At 41.8% G+C, this 21495-nt stretch overlaps 1 protein-coding gene across 1 annotated transcript in view; it reads right to left on the bottom strand.

Annotated features, from left to right (window-relative positions):
• Positions 1-18969: 18969 nt before the first annotated feature.
• The window catches only part of LOC127082685 (uncharacterized), a 35938-nt gene continuing 33412 nt past the window's right edge, over positions 18970-21495 (bottom strand). Inside the window, exons 4-5 of the mRNA XM_051022912.1 lie at positions 19022-19085; positions 18970-18980 (exon numbers count right to left, since the gene is read on the bottom strand). Coding sequence (XP_050878869.1) covers positions 18970-18980; positions 19022-19085 — 75 coding nt within the window. The remainder of the gene's footprint in view (positions 18981-19021; positions 19086-21495) is intronic.

Below are 21495 nucleotides of genomic sequence, written 5' to 3'. Positions count from 1 at the left end.
ATCCAACAAATCTTCCAACTGACTCTTCAATTCAGTTAACTCAACAGCAGACATACGGTACGGAGCCATCGATATCGGTCTAGTACCAGGAACCAAATCAATCGAGAACTCAACTTCACGCTCTGGCGGCAATTCATTCACCTCTTCCGGAAACACATCAGGAAAATCACACACCACAGCTAGATCGCAAATCACCAGTTTATCTTTAGCCTCCAAAGTTGCTAACAGCATAAACAACTCTGCCCCATCAGCTACTTCCTCATTCACTTGCCTTGCTGATAGAAACAAACTCTTTCCTTCCTCAATCTCAGGAAATATCACAGTCTTATCAAAACAGTTGATAGAAACCCGGTTAAACACCAACCAGTTCATACCCAAGATAACATCAATCTGCACTAATGGAAGACACACAAGGTCCATCCCAAAATCTCTACCAAAAATATTCAAAGGACAACTCAAACAAACCGAAGTAGTAGTCACTGAACCCTTTGCAGGAGTATCAATCACCATACTTCCACGCATCTCAGACATCTCTAACTTAAGCTTCACAGCACAATCCACAGATATAAAAGAATGAGTAGCACCTGTGTCAATAATAGCTATAAGAGGAAAGCCATTAATATAACACGTACCTCGGATCAAACGATCATCTGCAAAAGTCTCAGAACCTGATAAAGCGAAAACCTTGCCTCCTGACTGATTCTCTTTCTTTGGTTTAGGACACTGCGGACTGATATGACCCACCTCTCCACAATTGAAGCAAGTCACAGTCTTCAACCGGCAATCTGCAGCCAAATGACCACCTTTTCCACATTTGAAACACTTCTTCTCATTACTGGTACACTCATGGATACGATGTCCAGCCTGACCACATCTGTAACACTTAACAGGAGCACTAGAATCTCCCCCACTAGTCCTCTTCGTCCCACTCTGCCTCTGAAAACCTTTGCCAGCTGCATACGGTTTTCCACGATCCATCTGATTCTTGCCTCTCCTATCAACTCTCTGCTGATAGCTCTCAGCCCTTGCCTTGGAATCCTGTTCGAAAATCCTGCAACAGTCAACCAAATCAGAAAACACTCTAATCCTCTGATATCCAATCGCCTGCTTGATCTCGGGACGCAACCCGTTCTCAAACTTCACACACTTGGAAAATTCCCCAGCAGCCTCAGCATAGGGAGTATAATACTTAGACAACTCTGTGAACTTAGCAGCATACTCCGTAACAGACCGGTTACCCTGCTTCAATTCCAAGAACTCTATCTCTTTCTTTCCTCTGACATCTTCGGGAAAATACTTCCTCAGAAATCTCTCTCTGAATACAGCCCAAGTAATCTCAGCATCTCCAGCAGCTTCCAACTCAGTGCGGGTAGCAACCCACCAATCATCAGCTTCTTCTGACAGCATATGTGTACCGAACCTGACCTTCTGGTTATCAGCACACTCAGTTACTCTGAAGATCCTCTCTATCTCCTTCAACCACTTCTGAGCACCATCTGGATCGTATGCTCCCTTGAACATTGGAGGATTGTTCTTCTGGAACTCACTCAACTGACGAGCAGCTCCCATTCCCATAACATTCGGATTTCCTCCAAGTACTCCAGCTAGCATACCCAGAGCCTCAGCAATTGCAGCATCATCCCTACCTCTTCCAGCCATTCTATTCTGAAAACCCAACAAACTAAAACAAATAAGTACTGATAGGGTTACACAACACCTATCCCGTACAGGGGAAACAGAATAACTACGACTCGACACGACCGACTATGCTCTGATACCACTAATGTAACACCCTTCTAAATACCCCAAATTATTATAATAAAAATACACATATATATTCATCAGAGTAATTATGCCCCGAAGGGTGTCACACAATCATTTCACAACAATTATCAAAATATCCTGTCATGCTCATTTCTTTAATCAAAATAAGATTCTTTGCATAAATCGCAGCGGAATCAATTCAACATCAATGTAAAACATGTAACACAATACATGTCAATCATTCAACAACAGGAATCAAATTAATTAAAACATCCCCTCCCGATGTTACATCTATCAGAGCATGACCCATAAGAAACTACTCTAGACTCCAAGCATTAGCTTCTACTCAACTCATTTCTCGTTACCTGAAAAATAGGCGTAAGGGTGAGTTCCTCAATCAATATAATAAGCATTATAGAACAATATGTAATGCCAAGTAATTAACACATTAATTCACCCTAATCAGACTACGCAGTCAGCAACAGCAATATTCGTTCAAATATCATACTCAACAGTAGATTCTCAGCCATATTCAACATCAATAACACAACACACAATACACATATAATACTGGAATACATCCATTCATATTATATGCCATACATTCATTATGCAATGGGACTCTATGCATGCGGTACCGACTATTTGTGAACATATAGTTCAACCTCACCGTCCAAATCCAGGCACGGCTACCAAGCTCACTAGTCCCACTCATTTGAGACATAGTGACTCACTCACTAATTCCTCACCATGGGAATTAGCTACCACCCCAAATGGGCCATGAAATGCACGCTAATCACCTAGCATGCAAACATCAACAACAACAATCAAATGATATACTCACTAATTCCTCACCATGGGAATTAGCTACCACCCCAAATGGGCCACAACATGCATGCTAATCACCTAGCAATGCAACATCAACAATAATCAAGAATAGACACATGCTCACACTCTAAGCCATAATACAGTCTATTCACAAACGTATACATTCACATCATCATGTATACCATCACACATTATCAACATAATTAATCACAAAAGCACATCATATCATGCCACATAATCAACCACAGTATTAGCCCGCTCTACTAATACCTATACCACTCAAAACAACGGGAAATGATCCCTACAACATCATATCTCAGCTAAGTACATCACTCAGCCTAAACAACCAAAAACTGCACAACAACAGTTCAGGAAAATCCCAACTCTGCCCATACGCGTACTGTCCATGCCATACGCGTATTGCCCAAACCTGGCCAACTCCATACGCGTAATGCCTACTCTCTTACGCGTATTGCGCATTTCCTCGCCCAACTCATACGCGTACCACCTATCCCATACGCGTACGCTACGCGTAACAACTTCCCATTATGCGTACCAACAGAGGCCAATTCACGTTCAAAATGCCATCTTTTCCACCCATACGCGTAAAGCTTCCCCCCATACGCGTACCAACATCTCATACGCGTATTGCCTAGTGCCATACGCGTATGACCAGAGACCAGAGCTCTCAGATCTGCAATGGCTTTCTCTGCTACGAGATCTACCCAATTCAACCTTCTACAATCCAATTTCACACACAATTCATTCATATCATCTAACACGAATCATACTCTTTCGATTTCACAAATTTCTAACCTTTCTACCTCTAATTCCTGCGAATTTCGTCAATTATAATCCCAATTTTCGTTCATCTCGAAAGTTCACAAATTCAATATATATCATCCAATCAGAGGTAAAACAATGGTCTATCACTACCCAGTACATATCATCCCATAATACCCGTTAATCGATGATAAACCCCCCTTACCTGAGTTAATCCGGCAGCCTCTGAGCTCCAAGCTTCTCCTTCCTTCAACCTTCGTTCTCTGGTTCTCTTTTTGCCCTTTCTGCCTCTTTTCCCCTTTCACGTGAAAACCTTTTTCCAAAAATTGGGACTTTTTATTATTCCAACTTATATATTATTCCAATAATTATTATTCCAAAATAATAATAAAATAATAATAATCCAAACTTCCAATTATTCAATTAAATTAATAAATAAAATATTAATTTAAATTAAATAATTAGCTTAGTTTAATTGGGGTGTTACAGAGATCAGCGTCACAAAAGCTCAAAGTGTTGCAAGCGGTAATGTTTGCAACGATGCTATCAAACTGCTCAAGGGTGACGTCGTGATCAACGTACGCCAGATCCAAGACTTTCTGCAGAGACTCCCTATGAGGCTCTGAATTCAGTAATAAAGAAAGAATGGAAATCTTGGAGGGCGTGTGTAGAAGCTGGTCTACAATGTTGTACTCACTTTTTCTGATGAGCCTCAGCATCTCATCAGATTCTTCATCAACAATGCCACTTGGGCCACCTGAAGAAACAGGAGTCTTTTGTACAGACGAGGAGGGTTTGGCAACATCAAGTGCCGGATTCTGAACTTTCACAGCGGTCCCCACCGGGCGCTCAACAGTATCAGAAGCAGTAGCCTTTGGAGGCGCAGAAAACACACGACCACTGCGGGTCAACCCACTGACATCAGCAATATTAGTCACAGCGGTGGAAGGCAAAGGCGTTTCGACTCCATCCTGGACAGCAACAGGATTATATCTGAAAGGTACAGCTCGATCAGATGAATAAGGCACAGGGCCGGCCGGTTTGATGATCAAAGCAGGGGAAGCCTTCGACTTGTTGCTATTATAGCGAATAACAACGGGCTCTGGTAGCTTGAACACTGGTGATATGACATTCACTTCGGGTTCAACTGTATCAACATTGCGATTCTGGAGAATCTCAATGGTACCTTCATTCAACAGCTTCTGAAGTTCACGGCGTACTTGGTCGCAACCCAAGCGATTAACCGAACAAACGCGGCACTTGTCGTGGTTATGCTCCAAATAGCTGTACTGACACAGCATCTTATGTAAATCAACCAACGACTGCCTGATATGGCTGACATATCTGACCTTGTATTTCCCAAGGTCCTCCTGGATCATGTTCACAGATTTCCCATGCGACGGCAATGGGTTCTTGGTGACATTCGGGCTAGAGTCTTCAAAACTCAGGATTCCACTTCTCATAAGGTCTTGCACCTTAGTCTTCAGCTGGAAGCAATTTTCTATGTCATGGCCCGGAGCGCCAGAGTGATAGACACAGTGCAGATCAGGCTTATACCACCACTGAGGGTTGACCGGTATAGCCGGAGGATCCCTCGGAGAAACCAACTTCCGCTCTATTAGAGAGGGATATAACTCCGCATAAGACATAGGAATCGGATCAAAACTAATCTTCTTCCTTTCATAACCCATGTTTGCTTGATTACTCGAATTCCCACGAGGCTGGTAAGCCTGTTGCTGTGGACGAGATTGTTGTTGATGGTATTGCGGTTGTTGATATTGCTGTTGATGCTGATACTGTTGAGGTTGATATTGTGGCGCACTGTCTTTGAATACAGGTGCTATATGAGCCACCTGATGCTGATGTCCGGCACGTCGTGCAGGCTTCCTCTGAACAGAGGGTCTTCTTTGTTTTGGCTGAGACTGCACGGCATGGGCTTCGCCTTCTTTCCTCTTAAACGCTCCATATCGTTTAGAGGAGGAACTGTCATCCTTAGCCAACCGTCCTTCTCGGACACCTTCTTCGAGACGCATCCCCATGTTCACCATCTCGGTGAAGTCAGAGGGAGCGCTTGCCACCATTCGTTCATAATAAAATGAACCAAGAGTTTTCAGAAAAATCTTGGTCATCTCCTTCTCTTCCAATGGTGGGGTGATTTGAGCTGCCAGCTCACGCCATCTCTGGGCGTACTCCTTGAACGATTCCTTGTCTTTCTGAGACATGGACCTGAGTTGATCTCTGTCAGGCGCCATATCAACGTTATATTTGTATTACTTGACGAAAGCTTCGCCAAGGTCATTGAAAGACCGGATGTTAGCACTGTCCAGGCTCATGTACCATCTGAGCGCGGCACCAGACAAACTGTCTTGAAAATAATGGATCAAGAGTTGATCATTATCAGTTTGTGTTGACATCTTCCTGGCATACATGACCAGGTGAGCTAGTGGACAGGTGTTCCCCTTATATTTTTCAAAGTCTGGGACCTTGAATTTGACTGGTATTTTGACACCAGGAACCAGGCAGAGTTCGGCTGCAGATTTGCCGAAGAGATCTTTGCCACGGAGAGTCCTCAATTCCTTTCTCAGCTCGAGGAATTGATCGTTCATTGCGTCCATCTTCTCATGAACATCTGAGCCCTCAGATGCCTCAGAGTGATAAATGGTGTCGTCTACCCTGGGCATGGTATGCACGACAGGAGGAGCGGGAACAGGGACCGGGCTAGATGCCGGCATTTGAGCGAATGTTGGAGCTGGCAGATCAGGCATAAAACCTGGAGGCATCCCCCAAGGAAAACCGGGAGGCATGGCATTAGGCTGATGGGCGCTGACAGGCACCGTTGAAGTAGACACTTCAGAAATAACCGTCCGCTGAACGGGAGTTGCTGGCTGTTGAGCAGGTTGGTTCTGGGCAGCAAGAAGTTGCTCCATCAAAGCGCCAAGTCTGGCGACCTCTTCCCTTAGATCTCGGTTCTCTTGCTCCAACTGCTCCATGATTCTGGCAGAGTTGACTCTTGTATAATACCGGTGAGTCAGCTTGTCTTCAAAATAAATGAAGAACAGAGGTTAGAACCAGAAGACCAGAAACAAAGGAGTACCTGTTTATGCAAGAATGATGCATGAAATGCTTGTGCAAATGCTTTGTTTTCAAGGAACCCTTAGGGTTTTGTTTGCAATATTTTGAATATTTAAACATTTTAATTGTTCATGGAAAATGTTTCATTCAATATATCAAAGCAAAGAAATACAGCATTCTTGATTATTACAAAGAGAAAAGGTAAATGACATCCTATGGATCCCTAGAAGCTCGGGATGCTGGAAGACGAGAAGTGCACAACTTCTTGATCTCTCTCTCATAGGCAGCCTCCATATCAGCTTTCTCCTTAGCAAGTCGATCATACTTCCTCTTCCAGAATTTGGATGACTGAGGAAGCAGAGAAGTCCAAGTGTCGTTCGGATCGTCGATCACTCGGTGCTCGAGAAATTCAATCATAGCATCTTTCTCCTTGAGCTGCTGCAGCAATTCCTCCCTCTCACGGATCCAGGCACGCGAAAGGTCCTCTTCTCTCAACTCCTCTACACGTTGGGTAGGGAGGGTTGAAGGCCCAGCCACATCCAACAGTGTAGGTCTCGGATGATCATACGGCATCAGGTAGGTGGCAGCTCTCTGTCTGACCCAAGAAGTGTATGGCTCCAAAGCAATGCAGTTCTTTGGACCCAACTCGTTCCTACTCTTCTTGTGAATACTGCGCCATGCACGGACAAATCTGGCTTTCAGGCCTTGGGGATCTTTACCCTCCTGAAAGAACACACCTTCTAACAGAATGTTATTGGGTTTATCCTTTAGGGGGAACCCAAGCTGACGACGTGCAAGTGTAGGGTTGTAGGTAATCCCACCACATGTGCCAAGAAGAGGCACATTCGGGAATTCCCCACAATAATCGATGATCTGAACGGTATCATACACGCGATCATACCAGGTGATATCATCATTGGTGAGAGACATGAGTCTCTGAGACCACCGTAGACATCCCTTGTTCTCCTTGAAAGCAACTGTCTGCGGCAAGTGCGAAATAAACCACTTGTATAGCAGGGGTAGACAGCAGACAATGACTCCTCCATTCTTCATATTCCTCAGGTGCATGGAGACATATGTATCACCCAACAAGGTCGGAACTGGATTAAGAACTGAAAAGATTCTGATGGCGTTCATATCCACGAACTTGTCGAAGTTGGGGAATAGCACCAATCCATAGATGAGTAACACAAATAGAGCCTCAAAGGCATCCTCACTCATGGCCTTCCCATAAAAGGTAGCTTGGTTAATAAGGAACTCGGAAGGAAAACCCTGAATTCCGCCTTTGGTAGTCAGATTAGCTCCAATCAGATCCTCATCTATGTGCAACAAACTGGAAATCTCTCGAGCAGATAGAATACTCTCTAGGCCACTGAACGGCACTTGATCCAGAATCGGAATCCCAATAAGGTGAGAATATTCTTCCAAAGTCGGCAAAAGCTGGAAGTCCGGAAATAAGAAGCAGTGATGCAACGGATCGTAGAACTAAGCCAAGGTACTCATCAATCCTTCGTCAACCTGAGTGGTGAGCAGAGGTAGGAGCTTCCCATAGCGAGCTTTGAAACCCAAGGGATCTAATACATACGATGTCAGATTCCTTAACTCTTTTACATCGGGCTGCTTGAAGCTGTACTTCTTTGTATGCCTTTTTGGTCTTTCCATGTCTGAAAATTTTGCAAATAAACCCTTTTTAAGTTCCTTGAAAATTTTCCTTTTTTCTGATGATATGAATGCGGATGAATGCGTGAATGCATGAATGCAACAAACACACTCAAGGATCAAACAAAGCACACCAAACAAAGGTCGTGGGAAAGCTCATTGTGTCCCTAATATCAATCATCCATTTTGGTGGATTTAGGTTTTCACCTTATCGACACCCAAGTTCCATTGATATTAACGGTACATGAACCGGTTCAGACATTCTTAATATCAACCAGCCGCTTTGGTGGATTTAGGTTTTACACCTGATCCGGGATCCATTGATATTAACAATGTTTGAACGACTCAACCACGAATCACGGGTTTGTTGAGAGTCACGAGCATGGAGTCTCGGTTAAGAACCACCCAAAGGGAGTGTACTAGGGTTTAAACCTGCCAGACATGTTCTATCAGAGGTTCCCATAATCATCGTTCCATCTCTCGAATATTATCGGAGGAACGAATACTCGTATTCCAAGAATATTCTCAAGAGAAACTCTTATGAGTGTAGTATCGCGTAACAGTCGTATCAGAACTGACATCTGAACGACCTCCGCACTACGGTCCTAAAAATAGGCCAAGATGGGTTTGGTAAACTAAGGTCCTTGGCTTCTGCGGCACATGATTGAAAGAATAATGCCTAACCACAAATAACTTGTGTGACATTATTAGTTCAACATGACCTCCACCAAGTGAATGGACTCGCAAGTCAACTGGCTAAGGAATACTCCACACCAATCAACAAGACTATGCCATTCTCCTATCCTAGAGAGCACTCGAGTTCGGGTACAGAACTCATCTCACAGATCACCAAAGCAAACAGCAATTGTATATCAAGCAATTCACACATTACAATCAATACAGTGATCCCAAATTGTACAAAAATATGTCAAATAACAAATAATAATATAGCACAACAAGGGTGAAAAGTAGGCAATACCACCAAGGATCGATTATCCCCAGCAGAGTCGCCACTTTTTCCTGTAGCGGTGTATTCGTCGCTATATGATTTATCGATTAAACCATAAGCAAAGCATACAATGAAATTTTCGAGTCGCCACCGCACTTTTATTTATCCAAAGGACTGGCTAAAAAGCGAACAAAAGCCTAAGAAGTTTTACACGTAGAAAACTAATAAAAAGATCAGAGAGTCTGGGTAAGGGGTAAATTACGCAATGGGAAGATGTTAGGCACCCATCACGTCCTAGGTACTCCTAGGGAGCCCTTTTCACACTTGTTGTATAAAGGTTGTTATTTGTTATGACATAAACATTGTGCAAACATGATTGGGATGATGAGAAAAGAATATACAATTTTATTATTGGGTTTGAACGGATGAACCCGTTGCCTACGTACCTTCCATCAAAGGTAAGGATCAAAACGCCGTAGTTCGGCTAAAGATTTCCAAAAGTGGGTGGATTCAATTTTAAACACAAGCACTGAGGCTTTTCATTATCAATGGGAGAAAACTCGACCAAGAACAACATCCACCATGTGAGGATAGCTTCGACGCACTAGAGGGGTTAACCCTGTTTTCAGTACGGAAGTCTTATAGTCGACTCACTAAGGATAGGCAAGATTTACATCAACCACAATGATAATTGAAACCTATGGCTAATGCATGAAAAGATTAACAATGGACAAAGCCAAAACAATTGAGTGGGTGAAGTTAATTGATTGTGATTATGAAAATGGAGTCAAAGTATGATTAAGATTAATTCACAGAAGTATTATGAAATGAGTTTGAAAAAAGTCAAGGACTTGAGTCCAGGTTTTTAGTTTGAAAAGCATGAAGATGTTTGCACAACACTTATGTCAAGTTTAAAAGCAAAGTGTGAAAAAGTCTAGGACATAATGAATGATGAATGAATGAAGATGGAAAGTAAAACTTCTCAGAAGGTTCACTTCTTGAAATCATATAGGAGATGATTCAAGTGTGTCCTTTGGAATGAGCAATGGATAATAACAAACAAACAAGAAAGAAAAGAAAAGCGGATATCGGATGCCAATCACTGGTCTTATACCAATCTCCTAAAACAGAACTGGATATCAGAGGCCACTCACTGGTCTTACACTAATCTCCTCAAACAAAGAAATGAAAGGCGGATACCGGATACCAATAGATGGATTTACACCAGTCTCCTAAAACAGAAATGGATATCAGAAGCCACTCAATGGTCTTACACTAATCTCCACAAAAGAAAACAAGAATGAAATATGGAAGTCAACTGCCAATCTATCTGGACTTAGGTTAACTCCACAGATGCTCATAGGAAATCCAATGCCACATTACAGGGACTTACAATGGATCCTCACATACAAGAACAAAAGCAACAATATGATCACAGGAAAGCAAATGCCAACTTACAGGGACTTATAATTGCATCCTCACATAAACAAAGAAAGCAAAACATGGATGTCAGATGCCAATCTGTCTGGGCTTACTCTAACATACACAGTATGATCCTAGGAAAACAAATGCCAACTTGCAGGGACTTACAGTTGTATCCTCACATACAAAGTATCAAGAAAAGATAAGATGAGTGGCCAAGGTGATGGTCTTATACTCACTTCCATATCATAGGAGCAATGGCCAAAGAGATGGACTTACAATTGTCCTCAATGGGTAAACAACAATGACAATATCACAAAGACAAATGAGATGATTGTGCATTAATGAGCAATTAATGATGATGATAAATGCATGAAGCATACAAGCAAACATGTGCATATGAGGTAATCAATCAATCAATGAATATCAAACAGCACACTCTATATCCAAACAAGGAGGCTCATACGAGAGGGTTAGGCACTGAGGCCAACTGGAATAGGGTCAAAAGTTGCTCTTAACCTTGCCATTGAGAGGCCAAGGTGAAGCAGATGAAAAGATATGAGGGGTGTGCCTCATTGCTCTTATCCCTGGTCAGGGAGAGCGTTATCAGAAAGTGTGGGAGTTCAGAAAGTAGGAACTCTTTCCACATTATTGACTCGATAGATCTTGGGTTTTGATCCCAATGCTACAACCATGTAATGGGAGCATGGAGAAGACTCACTGAATAGTAGGGGATAGGTTGCTTATCCCTTTGATCTACCAATTGCCTTATTTGAAGGACTTTTCCTGCTTGGGACAAAAATTAAACACACACAAGCATGGCCTCTTAAGGAGGACTTCAGACAGTTTGCCCGGCCAAATAACAGGCCGGGTCTCCAGACTACATGAAGAAAGAGGGATTACCTCAAAGCAAATTGCTAAATAGCAAAGCAAAGCAAGTTCAAAGAACTTAAGCAACTAATGGTACCTGAAATAGTCAAACAAATCAGTACACAGTTCAACAGTTTTAAATCAAAAGGAATTGGGAAACAACAGTCAACACAGAGGGACCAATGTGCAAAGCACAAGACTCAAACTATATGAGTCATACCACCTACAAAACAAAGGTTAGCACATGATATATAATCAAGCTCAATCAAATTTGTATGGTTTCTTTGAAGCATTGATGCTTAACCTGAAACAATGAACTCAAACATAAGCCAGGAGACCTCTAGGACAAGCCTAGGGTCAAAAACAAATGAGAAAGTCAAAACAGCGAATGAAAGTCAACCAAAATCAAATTCAAACTTTTAAGAAGCAAGCATAATTGGTTCCACACTCATATCATGCATCATCATCATTTTATAGACAAAAGAAGTCAAAGCATGGCAAATTGGTGCATATAAAAGTCAACAGAAAGACTTGGCTCAAACCCAAACATAATCAACTCCAAAAATCATGAAATAATTCATGCTCAATCACAATCCACATAATGACATGCATATAAAATTTCAGCTCAATTGGATCATGGGAAGATGGTCAATTAAAATCAGGAAGTCAAACAAGTTTCAAGTATGCACAAAGAAGTCAAACACACATGTATCATCTTCAAAAAATCATAACTAAATGAAAACAGATGAGAAATGGATGGGATTAACACCAATGCAAAGCTCAAGATGTCTAGTATTCACATGTAAAATTTCATGATCATCCAATAAAGTATGAGAATTTCCCAAATGAAATGGCAAGAAGTATCACACAAAGTCAACAATTGACTAGGCAGAGAAGAAAAATCTCAAACAAATAGGAAATGGCACAATTAATTCCAGGAAAATTCACACATCAAATAGACATATAATAGATGGCTCATGCAAAATTTCACATTATTTGAAGGCCAGGAAGCATGTAAACAAAAATCATGAACTTGCATATCAATGGTGTGACACAAATTGTCACACCCTACTTCCAAAATTCATATCTCACAAACCACATATGATAAATTCAAGAACTCTACATCAAAACAAACATGAATGAGTGTAGAATAACCACAAAAAATTTCAGAATCATTGGATGCATCCTCATCATTTCACAAGGGTTTTGGCAAAAGGTATCAAATATGCACACATGTTAAGAACCCTAATGCCATAAAAAATCCAGCCACACAAAAAATAATTAAAAATCATGATAAAAAAGTAGACATTCTCATGAACATGATGCAAAAAATTTCATGATTTTTGGATGTGAAATGAATGAATTAGGAATTTTGTAAAATGATGAACCAAAATGAAATAAACATTGAAATGAATTGATTTAAATTTGGAATTAAATAAACCGTGGGGGCACTTTTGTAAATCCCAGTCCACTTAAATGAAACGGTGCGTAGCACCTGGGGATGTGTCACGCATCAAGTGGTAGCATGGCAAAGGAATAATGCTGCGTATGTAAAACAAAATAAACTAACAGCCCAAACGTGTTTCATGAAGTGAACAAATTACTGGGTGCAAATAAATGAAACGGTGCGCATCGGTTTAGAGCGTGGCAGATGGTGATAGGCAGCATGGTAGCGAAACAGTAAGGACATGCAACAAGCACAAACGACAACAGCCAATCACGTTCTTCCAAATCAAAACAGATTTCTGGGTAATAGAATTAGGGTTTCTTGTACAGTGTTATCGCGTTCATCTTCAACAAAATCATGAAGAAATCATTTGCCCAGAAATCACTAACAAGCATACCATTCGAACAAGTAAATCAAACACAATCATAATATAACAATCATTTTTCTCAAATCAAGCTATCAAAGGAGAATTAATCAAAAACATATTTGATAGTGAAACTTTGAATCCACTTTTCTCACTCAATACCGGACCATTTTTAGTGACTCAAGGCTCATTGGAATCAGCAATCTAAGATCTAACTAAAGCACCTCATGATTTTTGAAATAAAGAGGGTCGAAAACTTACTTGGATTTGAAGAAATGGAGGAAACAGTTGTTATTTGGATGATGCAGCTCGAAACAGATGTCCACAATGCTTTGAAATGATGAATGCTTGAAGCTATTTGGCTCAGCAAGGCTTAGAATCCTTCAAATCTCGATTTGCCATTGTTGGTCCATGGAGAAAACAGAGCTCAGTGCTGCAGTACAGATGGGATTTGCTGCTTGAAAAAGCCTCCAAATGTTGTCCAAATGAAGAAACAATGAAGATGGCTCGTGGTGTTTTGGGAGTTTTGTGCAGAAAAATGTAAATCGTGAAATTGCAAGATTGAGAGAGAATGAGAATTCCTGTGCTGTCAAGGCTGCTGCTAGGGTTGGTTTGTGCAGAAAATGAGGTTTTATATGACTGTTTAACATTGCTAATGGATGTACTAAACATGTTTAGTTCAAATGAAGTGAAATGGCCAATTGCTAATTTTGGACAAATGAACATGGAGGTGCATGGTTCTGCACGAATTGGGCCTCAAAACAGGCTGCAAATGACCTTCTAAACAGATCCCAAATGGCCAAAATGTCTAAAAACATTTAATTCAAAAAGTCACTTTTGCAACTCACTTGAATTTAATAAAGTCAAGTCCAAAAATGGCATTTTGCATGGTAAGGTTTTGGTAAAAGATGAATGCATTTTTGGAAAGAGGGGAACAAATGGAGCTTGTGGGAAAAAACCCCACCAAAATTGGCCTTGTGGTTCATGAGATATGGCTCTTTGAAGTTCATGAATTTGTGAAAATGAATTGATCATATCTTGACAACCATACATGGGATTTGAGAGTTCTTGGACTTTTTGAAAATGGGAGAACAAGATCTTCAACTTTCATGTTGGGCAAAAATCCATTTGGAGCTTGTATCATGATGTAAGTTGAGGATCAAGAAGTTTCCATTTTTGGCAGTTAAAATTACAGGTCCACTTTCTATTTCTGGAAATTTTCTGTTTGACCTCAAATTCTTCCATGATGAGGTTTGACATGATATATGAGGCTTGTCTAGACATGAATGAGCTCCTTCAAATCAATTCCATCCATCAAATCATTGATTAAATCCACAGTTGACCAAGTTTGACTTTCTGTTGACTTTTCTAGGGTTTTGCATGATTGAACCACTTCTGATGAATTCCAAACCCTAATTCCTTGAGAACTTGATTCCAAATGATGTCATAAGACATATGAACTCTTGATCATTGATCATGGTGCCCAAATTCTGCAAGAATGGCCACCATCCACTGCTTTGACTGACTGCTGACTGACTTTGACCTAATTGCTGATGATTGCTTCAGCTGCAAGTAACAAGGTTAAACTGACAATATTTTTGTACTTTTTGGTTGATAAACATATGAAAAGCAAAGATATACAAATGCAAAGTATGCTTGGTGATCAAGAACCACACTCACAAAGCAACCTACCTACCAGGAGGAAAGCTAGGGCATGCAATGATCCTTGAGGCCATGATATGATATGATATGGGCCATGAGGGATCTTAGGGCCAAAATTGGGGTCTTACAATAACCAACCCCCTTACCCAGATCTCTGATATTTTTACTAGTTTTTGATTCGATAAAACTTTTCGGTTTTTGTTCACTTTCTAACCATTCCTTTGGATAAATAGAAGTGCGGTGGCGACTCGACTTGTATGATTTACCTTGGATTTAGTCAATATCTCTAATGGTGACGAAAACCCCGCTACAGAAAAGTGGCGACTCTGCTGGGATGATTTGCCTAGTGGGTTTTGCCAACTTTTCATATTTGTTGTATTGTATTGTATATTTTTTTTTGTGACATATTTTTGTGCAATGTGGGATTACTGTATTGTATGTAATGATTGAATTGCTTGAATATTAATTCCTTGTATGCTTGGTGATCTTTGTGAGATGAGTTCTATACCCGAACTCGAGTACACTTAGGATAGGAGAATGGCGTAGTCTTGTTGACTTGTGTGGAGTTATTCCTTAGCAAGTTGACTTGTGAGTCCATTCACTTGGTGGAGGTCATGTTGGGATCAATAATGTCACACAAAGTAGTTGTGGTTAGACATTACTCTTTCCAATATAGACCTTAGAAGCCAAGTACCTTAGTTTACCAAGCCCATCTTGGCCTATTCTTAGGATGTAGTGCGAAATTCGTTCAAGTGTAAGATTTGATACGATTGTTACGCGATACTACACTCATAAGAGTCTCTCTTGAGAATATTTTTGGAATACGAGTAGTCATTTCTCCGATAATATCCAAAAGATGGGATGATGACTATGGGAACCTTTTGTAGAACTTGTTTTGCAGGTTTAAACCTTAGTACACTCCCATTGATTGGTTATTAACCTAAACTCCATGCTCGTGACTTGCAACAAACCCTTGATTCATGGTTGATCCGTTCAGGTATCCTTAATATCAATGGAACCTGGGTGTTGATAAGGTGTAAACCATAATCCACCAAAATGGATGGTTGATATTAAGGATAACATGATCCATCCCATGACCTTTGTTTGGTGTGCTTTGCTTGATCCTTGAGTGTGATTGTTGCATTCATGCATTCATGCACCCATTTGCATCCATATCATCAATAAATAAGAAAATTCTTAAGGAACTTAAGGGGTTTATTTGCAAAATTTTCAGACATGGAAAGACAAAGAAGGAATATAAAGAAGTACAGCTTCAGGCAACCAGATTTGAAAGAGTTAAGGAATCTGACATCCTATGTATTAGATCCTTTGGGTTTCAAGGCTCGTTTTGGGAAGCTTCTTCCTCTTCTGACTACTCAGGTGGATGAAGGATTGGTGAGTGTATTGGTGCAGTTTTATGATCCCTTGTACCGTTGCTTCACGTTTCCGGATTTCCAACTTTTTCCTACCCTTGAAGAGTATGCTTATCTTGTGGGTATACCTGTTCTAGATCAGTTGCCGTTCAGTGGCTTGGAAAGGGTTCCTACTTCTCAAGAGATAGCAGACATGTTACACATAGATGAATCTCTAGTTGATGCTCATATGACTACCAAAGGGGGAATTCAAGGTCTCCCTTCTGAGTTCCTCATTGCTCAAGCTACTATGTATGGGAAGGCCATGAGTGAGGACGCCTTTGAGGCCATATTTGTACTTCTCATCTATGGGCTAGTGTTATTCCCCAACATCGAAAAGTTTGTGGATGTGAACGCTATTAGGATCTTCTCTACTCTTAATCTCGTTCCGACTCTGTTGGGCGATACATACTTCTCTTTGCATATGAGGAATGCAAAGGATGGTGGCGCCATTGTGTGTTGTTTGCCGCTGTTGTATAAGTGGTTTATTTCTCACTTACCTTAGACGGTCGCTTTCAAGGAGAACAAGGAGTGTCTACGGTGGTCCACGAGACTTATGTCTCTCACTAATGATGATATCTCTTGGTATAACCGTGCATATGATGGTGTGCATATTATCGACTCTTGTGGTGAATTCTCCAATGTACCCCTTCTTGGTACATGTGTTGGGATTAACTACAATCTTGTTTTGGCACGTCGGCAGCTTGGGTTCCCCTTAAAGGATAAACCCAATAACATTCTATTAGAGGGTGTATTCTTTCAGGAAGGTAAAGATCCCAAAGGCTTGAAAGCTAGGATGGTCCGCGCTTGGCGCAAGATTCATAGGAAAGGAAGGATAGAGTTGGGTTCTAAGAATTGTATCGCTTTGGAGCCTTACACCGTTTGGGTTAGGAAGAGGGCGTATGAGTATCTCATGCCTTACGAGTATCCGAGACCTACACCTATGATTATGGCTGGGCCTTCAACCCTCCCTATACAAAGAGTAGAGGAGTTGAGAGACGAAGACCTTTCACGTGCCTGGATCCGTGAACGTGAAGAGTTGCTTCAGCAGATTAAGGAGAAGGATGCGTTGATTGAGTTTCTTGAGCATCAGGTTATTGATGACCCTGATGATGTATGGACTTCTCTACTTCCTCAGTCTTCTAAGTTCTGGAAGAGGAGGTATGATCGACTCGCCAAAGAGAAGGCCGATATGGAGGAAGCCTACGAGAGGGAGGTGAAGAGGCTTCGCGCATCTTATCTTCCTGTGTCTCGAGCTTTAGATGATTGTTTCTAGGGATCCATAGGACGATTATTTTCCTTTTCTCTTGTATATGATTGACGATGCTGCACTTCTTTTCCCTGATATTATTTGATGATATATTTCCATATGTGATAAAATGCTTAATATTTCCAAAATTTGCAAATAAAACTCTAAAGTTCCTTTGAAATAAAAAACAAATTATATGCACAAGCATTGCATGCATCATATGCATAAGCAGGTTTTGTTTCCGGTCCCTTGCCCTGTGGTCTAACCCCGTGTCCTTCATTTATTTTGAAGACAAGCTGACTCACCGGTACTACACTAGAGCCAACATTTCAAGACTGATGGATCACCTAGAACAAGAGATTCGTGAGTTGAAAGAGGAAGTGGCCAGATTGAATGCCCTAATGGAGTCACTCATGGCTGCCCAGAGCCAGTCTTCTCCGACACCTTCAACTCCTCCCCAGAGGACAGTTATCTCCGAGATTGTCTCCTCTATTGTGCCCTCTGCCAGTGCACACTTTGTTCCAACAGCCATGCCAACCGGGTTCCCGTGGGGGATGCCTCCCAATTTCATGCCTGAGGGTCTTGTTCCCACCTTTTCTTCTCTACCGGCATCTAGCCTGGTCCTTGTCGTTCCTCCTCCTATCATGCATACTTTGCCCAGGGTAGACGACACCATCTATCATTCTGAGCCGTCTGAGGGTCCAGATGTTTATGAGAAGATGGATGCTATGAACGATCAATTTCTTGAGCTTCGCAAGGAATTGAAAACTCTCAGAGGGAAGGATCTTTTCGGCAAGTCTGCTGCCGAACTCTGCTTGGTTCCAAATGTGAAGATCCCTGTGAAATTCAAGGTCCCTGATTTTGAAAAGTACAAAGGAAATACTTGTCCTCTCAGCCACCTGGTCGTGTATTCTAGGAAGATGTCGACTCAAACCGATAATGCCAACTACTCATCCACTACTTTCAGGACAGTCTGTCCGGTGCCGCTTTGCGTTGGTATATGGGTTTAGACAGCGTGAACATCTGATCCTTCAATGATCTCGGCGAAGCCTTCGTCAAGCAATACAAGTACAACGTGGATATGGCTCCCGATAGAGATCAATTGAGAGCCATGTCCCAGAAGGATAAAGAAACATTTAAGGAGTACGCCCAGAGGTGGCGAGAGGTGGCAGCACAGATCGTGCCTCCGCTAGAAGAGAAAGAGATGACTAAGATCTTTTTGAAGACTTTAAGTTCTTTTTATTATGAGCGGATGATTGCTAGCGCTCCTTCTGACTTCACCGAGATGGTGAATATGGGGATGCGTCTAGAAGAAGGGGTCCGTGAAGGACGGTTAACCAGAGAAGAAGGCTCTTCTTCCAAACGTTATGGGGCATTTGGAAAGAAGAAAGATGGAGAGGCACATGTTGTGACCTCCCATGAGAAACCAAGAAGACCCTCTGTGAGGAGGAAGACTGTGCGTCCCGCCAGTAACTAGCACCAGGAGGCTCATATAGCACCTGTTTTCAGAGACAATCAACAGTATCAGCAACATAGTAACAATCAGCAACCACATCCGCAATAACAGCAATAACAGCACTGACCGCAGCAGCAGGCCTACCAGCCTCGAAACAGTAATCAAACCAGCACGAGTTACGAGAGGAAAAAGGTCACTTTCGATCCTATTCCTATGACGTACGCAGAGTTATATCCCTCTTTGATAGAAAGGAAGTTGATTACTCCGAGAGACCCACCAGCTATACCTGCTAACCCCCAGTGGTGGTATAAGCCTGAGTTACATTGTGTTTACCATTCTGGTGCTCCCGGCCATGACGTGGAGAATTGTTACCCTTTGAAGACCAAGGTTCAAGACCTTGTGAGGTGTGGTATTCTATGTTTTGAGGACGTAGGTCCTAATGTGAAGAAGAACCTATTTCCCGAGCATGTGAAATCTGTCAACATGGTCCATGTTTGCCCTGGCAAGCACAAAGTCAAATATGTCAGTCATATTCAACAGTCTCTGGTCCAGATGCATCGTTTGTTGTGTGACTACAGTCATTATGAGCATGACCATGATAGATGCCGAGTCTGCTCTGTCAACCGATTAAGTTGTTGCCAGGTGCGCAAAGATGTTCAGGAAATGCTGGACGAAGGAGTCATTGAGATCCTTCAGAACAGGAATATTGATGAAAATGAGCCCGAGGTCAATGTGATCTCCCCAGTGTTCCGGATACCCGAGCCTGTTATCATCAAGTACAATGGTAACAAGCAGAAGGCTTATACCGCTCTGATCATTAAGCCAGCCGGACCAGTACCGTACTCTTCTGAAAAAGCGGTCCCTTATCGCTACAACGTCGTAGCAGTAGAGAATGGGAAAGAGATGTCCTTGCCCTCTTCATCTGTTGTGAATATTGCCGATGTTAGCGGTTTGACCCGTAGTGGCCGTGTATTTTCAGCACCGCCGAAGCCTCAAATTAATGCTGATTTTGGTGAACGCCCGATCGGGAACGCTGTGAATTCTCCGAATCCGGCACTTGCTGTTAAGCCCTCCTCCATAGTGAAAACTCCTACTTCTGTTGGCCCGAGTGGCAATGTGAAAGAAGACTATGATGAGATGTTGAGACTCATCAAAAGGAGCGAGTGCAATGTTGTAGACCAACTTCTACAAACGCCATCCAAAATATCTGTGTTATCCTTACTCTAAAATTCAGAACCACACCGAGAGGCTCTGCAGAAGGTGTTGGACGTGGCATATGTGGATCATGATGTCACTTTGGAGCAATTCGATAGCATTGTTGCAAACATTACTGCTTGTAACAACCTGAGCTTTTGTGACTCTGATCTCCTTGAGGAGGGAAGAGACCACAACTTGGCATTACATATATCTATGGGTTGTAGAGACGACGCCATGTCCAATGTACTGGTGGACACTGGGTCATCATTGAACATATTGCCGAAGTCAACTATCTCAAAGCTATCATATCAAGGGCCTCCCATGAGGCAGAGTGGAGTAGTTGTGAAGGCTTTCGATGGGTCTCGCAAAACTGTGATTGGGGAAGTTGATCTCCCAGTCAAGATCGAACCAAGTGATTTACAAATTACCTTCCAGGTTATGGACATTCACCCATCGTATAGTTGTCTCTTAGGTAGACCATGGATTCACGAGGCAGGCGCCGTGACGTCCATCCTACACCAGAAATTGAAATTCTTGAAAAACAAGAAGCTGGTGGTGGTAGGGGGAGAAAGGGCTCTCCTGGTTAGCCATTTGTCTTCCTTCTCTTATATAGATGCTGAGGTTGAAATTGGAACTCCTTTCCAAGCTTTATCTATTGTTGAGCCTATTGAGAAGAGAACTCCTTCATTTGCTTCCTACAAAGATGCAAAGCTGGCCATTGAGCGTGGTGCAACCACTGGTTTAGGAAAAATGATTGAGTTAGAAGACAACGAGTCCCGGGCTGGCATAGGTTTTTCTTCTGGTACTTTCAACAAGCAAGGGTTATTCAAGAGTGGAGGTTTCATCCACACTGGTCTAGATGAGGAGGTTGCTTCCGTTTTAGAAGAAGATGCAGAGGATTCTGGCAATTTCATCATCCCTGGAGGGGTCTGCAACAATTGGGTCGCTGTGGATATTCCAACAGTTGTCCATAAGTCAACGTAATGATCACTTTGTTTAAAAACCCTTCCCCCATGCCAAAAGGAGGAGTGATAACATTGATGGCGCATAAATACAATGATATTTTCATTCAATAAATTCATGTTAAATGTTTGTTTTTCCATTTATTTTCCCTTTTCGCTTTTGCATGAAATTGGTGATCAGATAAAACCCCAAAAAATAGAATAAAATCAATCTTTTCATATGCATAATGATTTGCCTTGTTTTATTTCTAAAAAGTTTTTCATATCCAAAATTATTACGCAGGTTGATTTCTAAACCCATTGAACATAATGACCCAACACCATCTCCCAATTTTGAATTCCCTGTATTTGAGGCAGAGGAAGATGATGTTGAAGAGATTCCTGATGAGATCACCCGGC

The sequence above is a fragment of the Lathyrus oleraceus genome, chromosome 5 (genome assembly GCF_024323335.1).
Source record: "Lathyrus oleraceus cultivar Zhongwan6 chromosome 5, CAAS_Psat_ZW6_1.0, whole genome shotgun sequence".
Taxonomy (NCBI): domain Eukaryota; kingdom Viridiplantae; phylum Streptophyta; class Magnoliopsida; order Fabales; family Fabaceae; genus Lathyrus; species Lathyrus oleraceus.
This window is presented reverse-complemented; position numbering and strand designations above follow the sequence as displayed.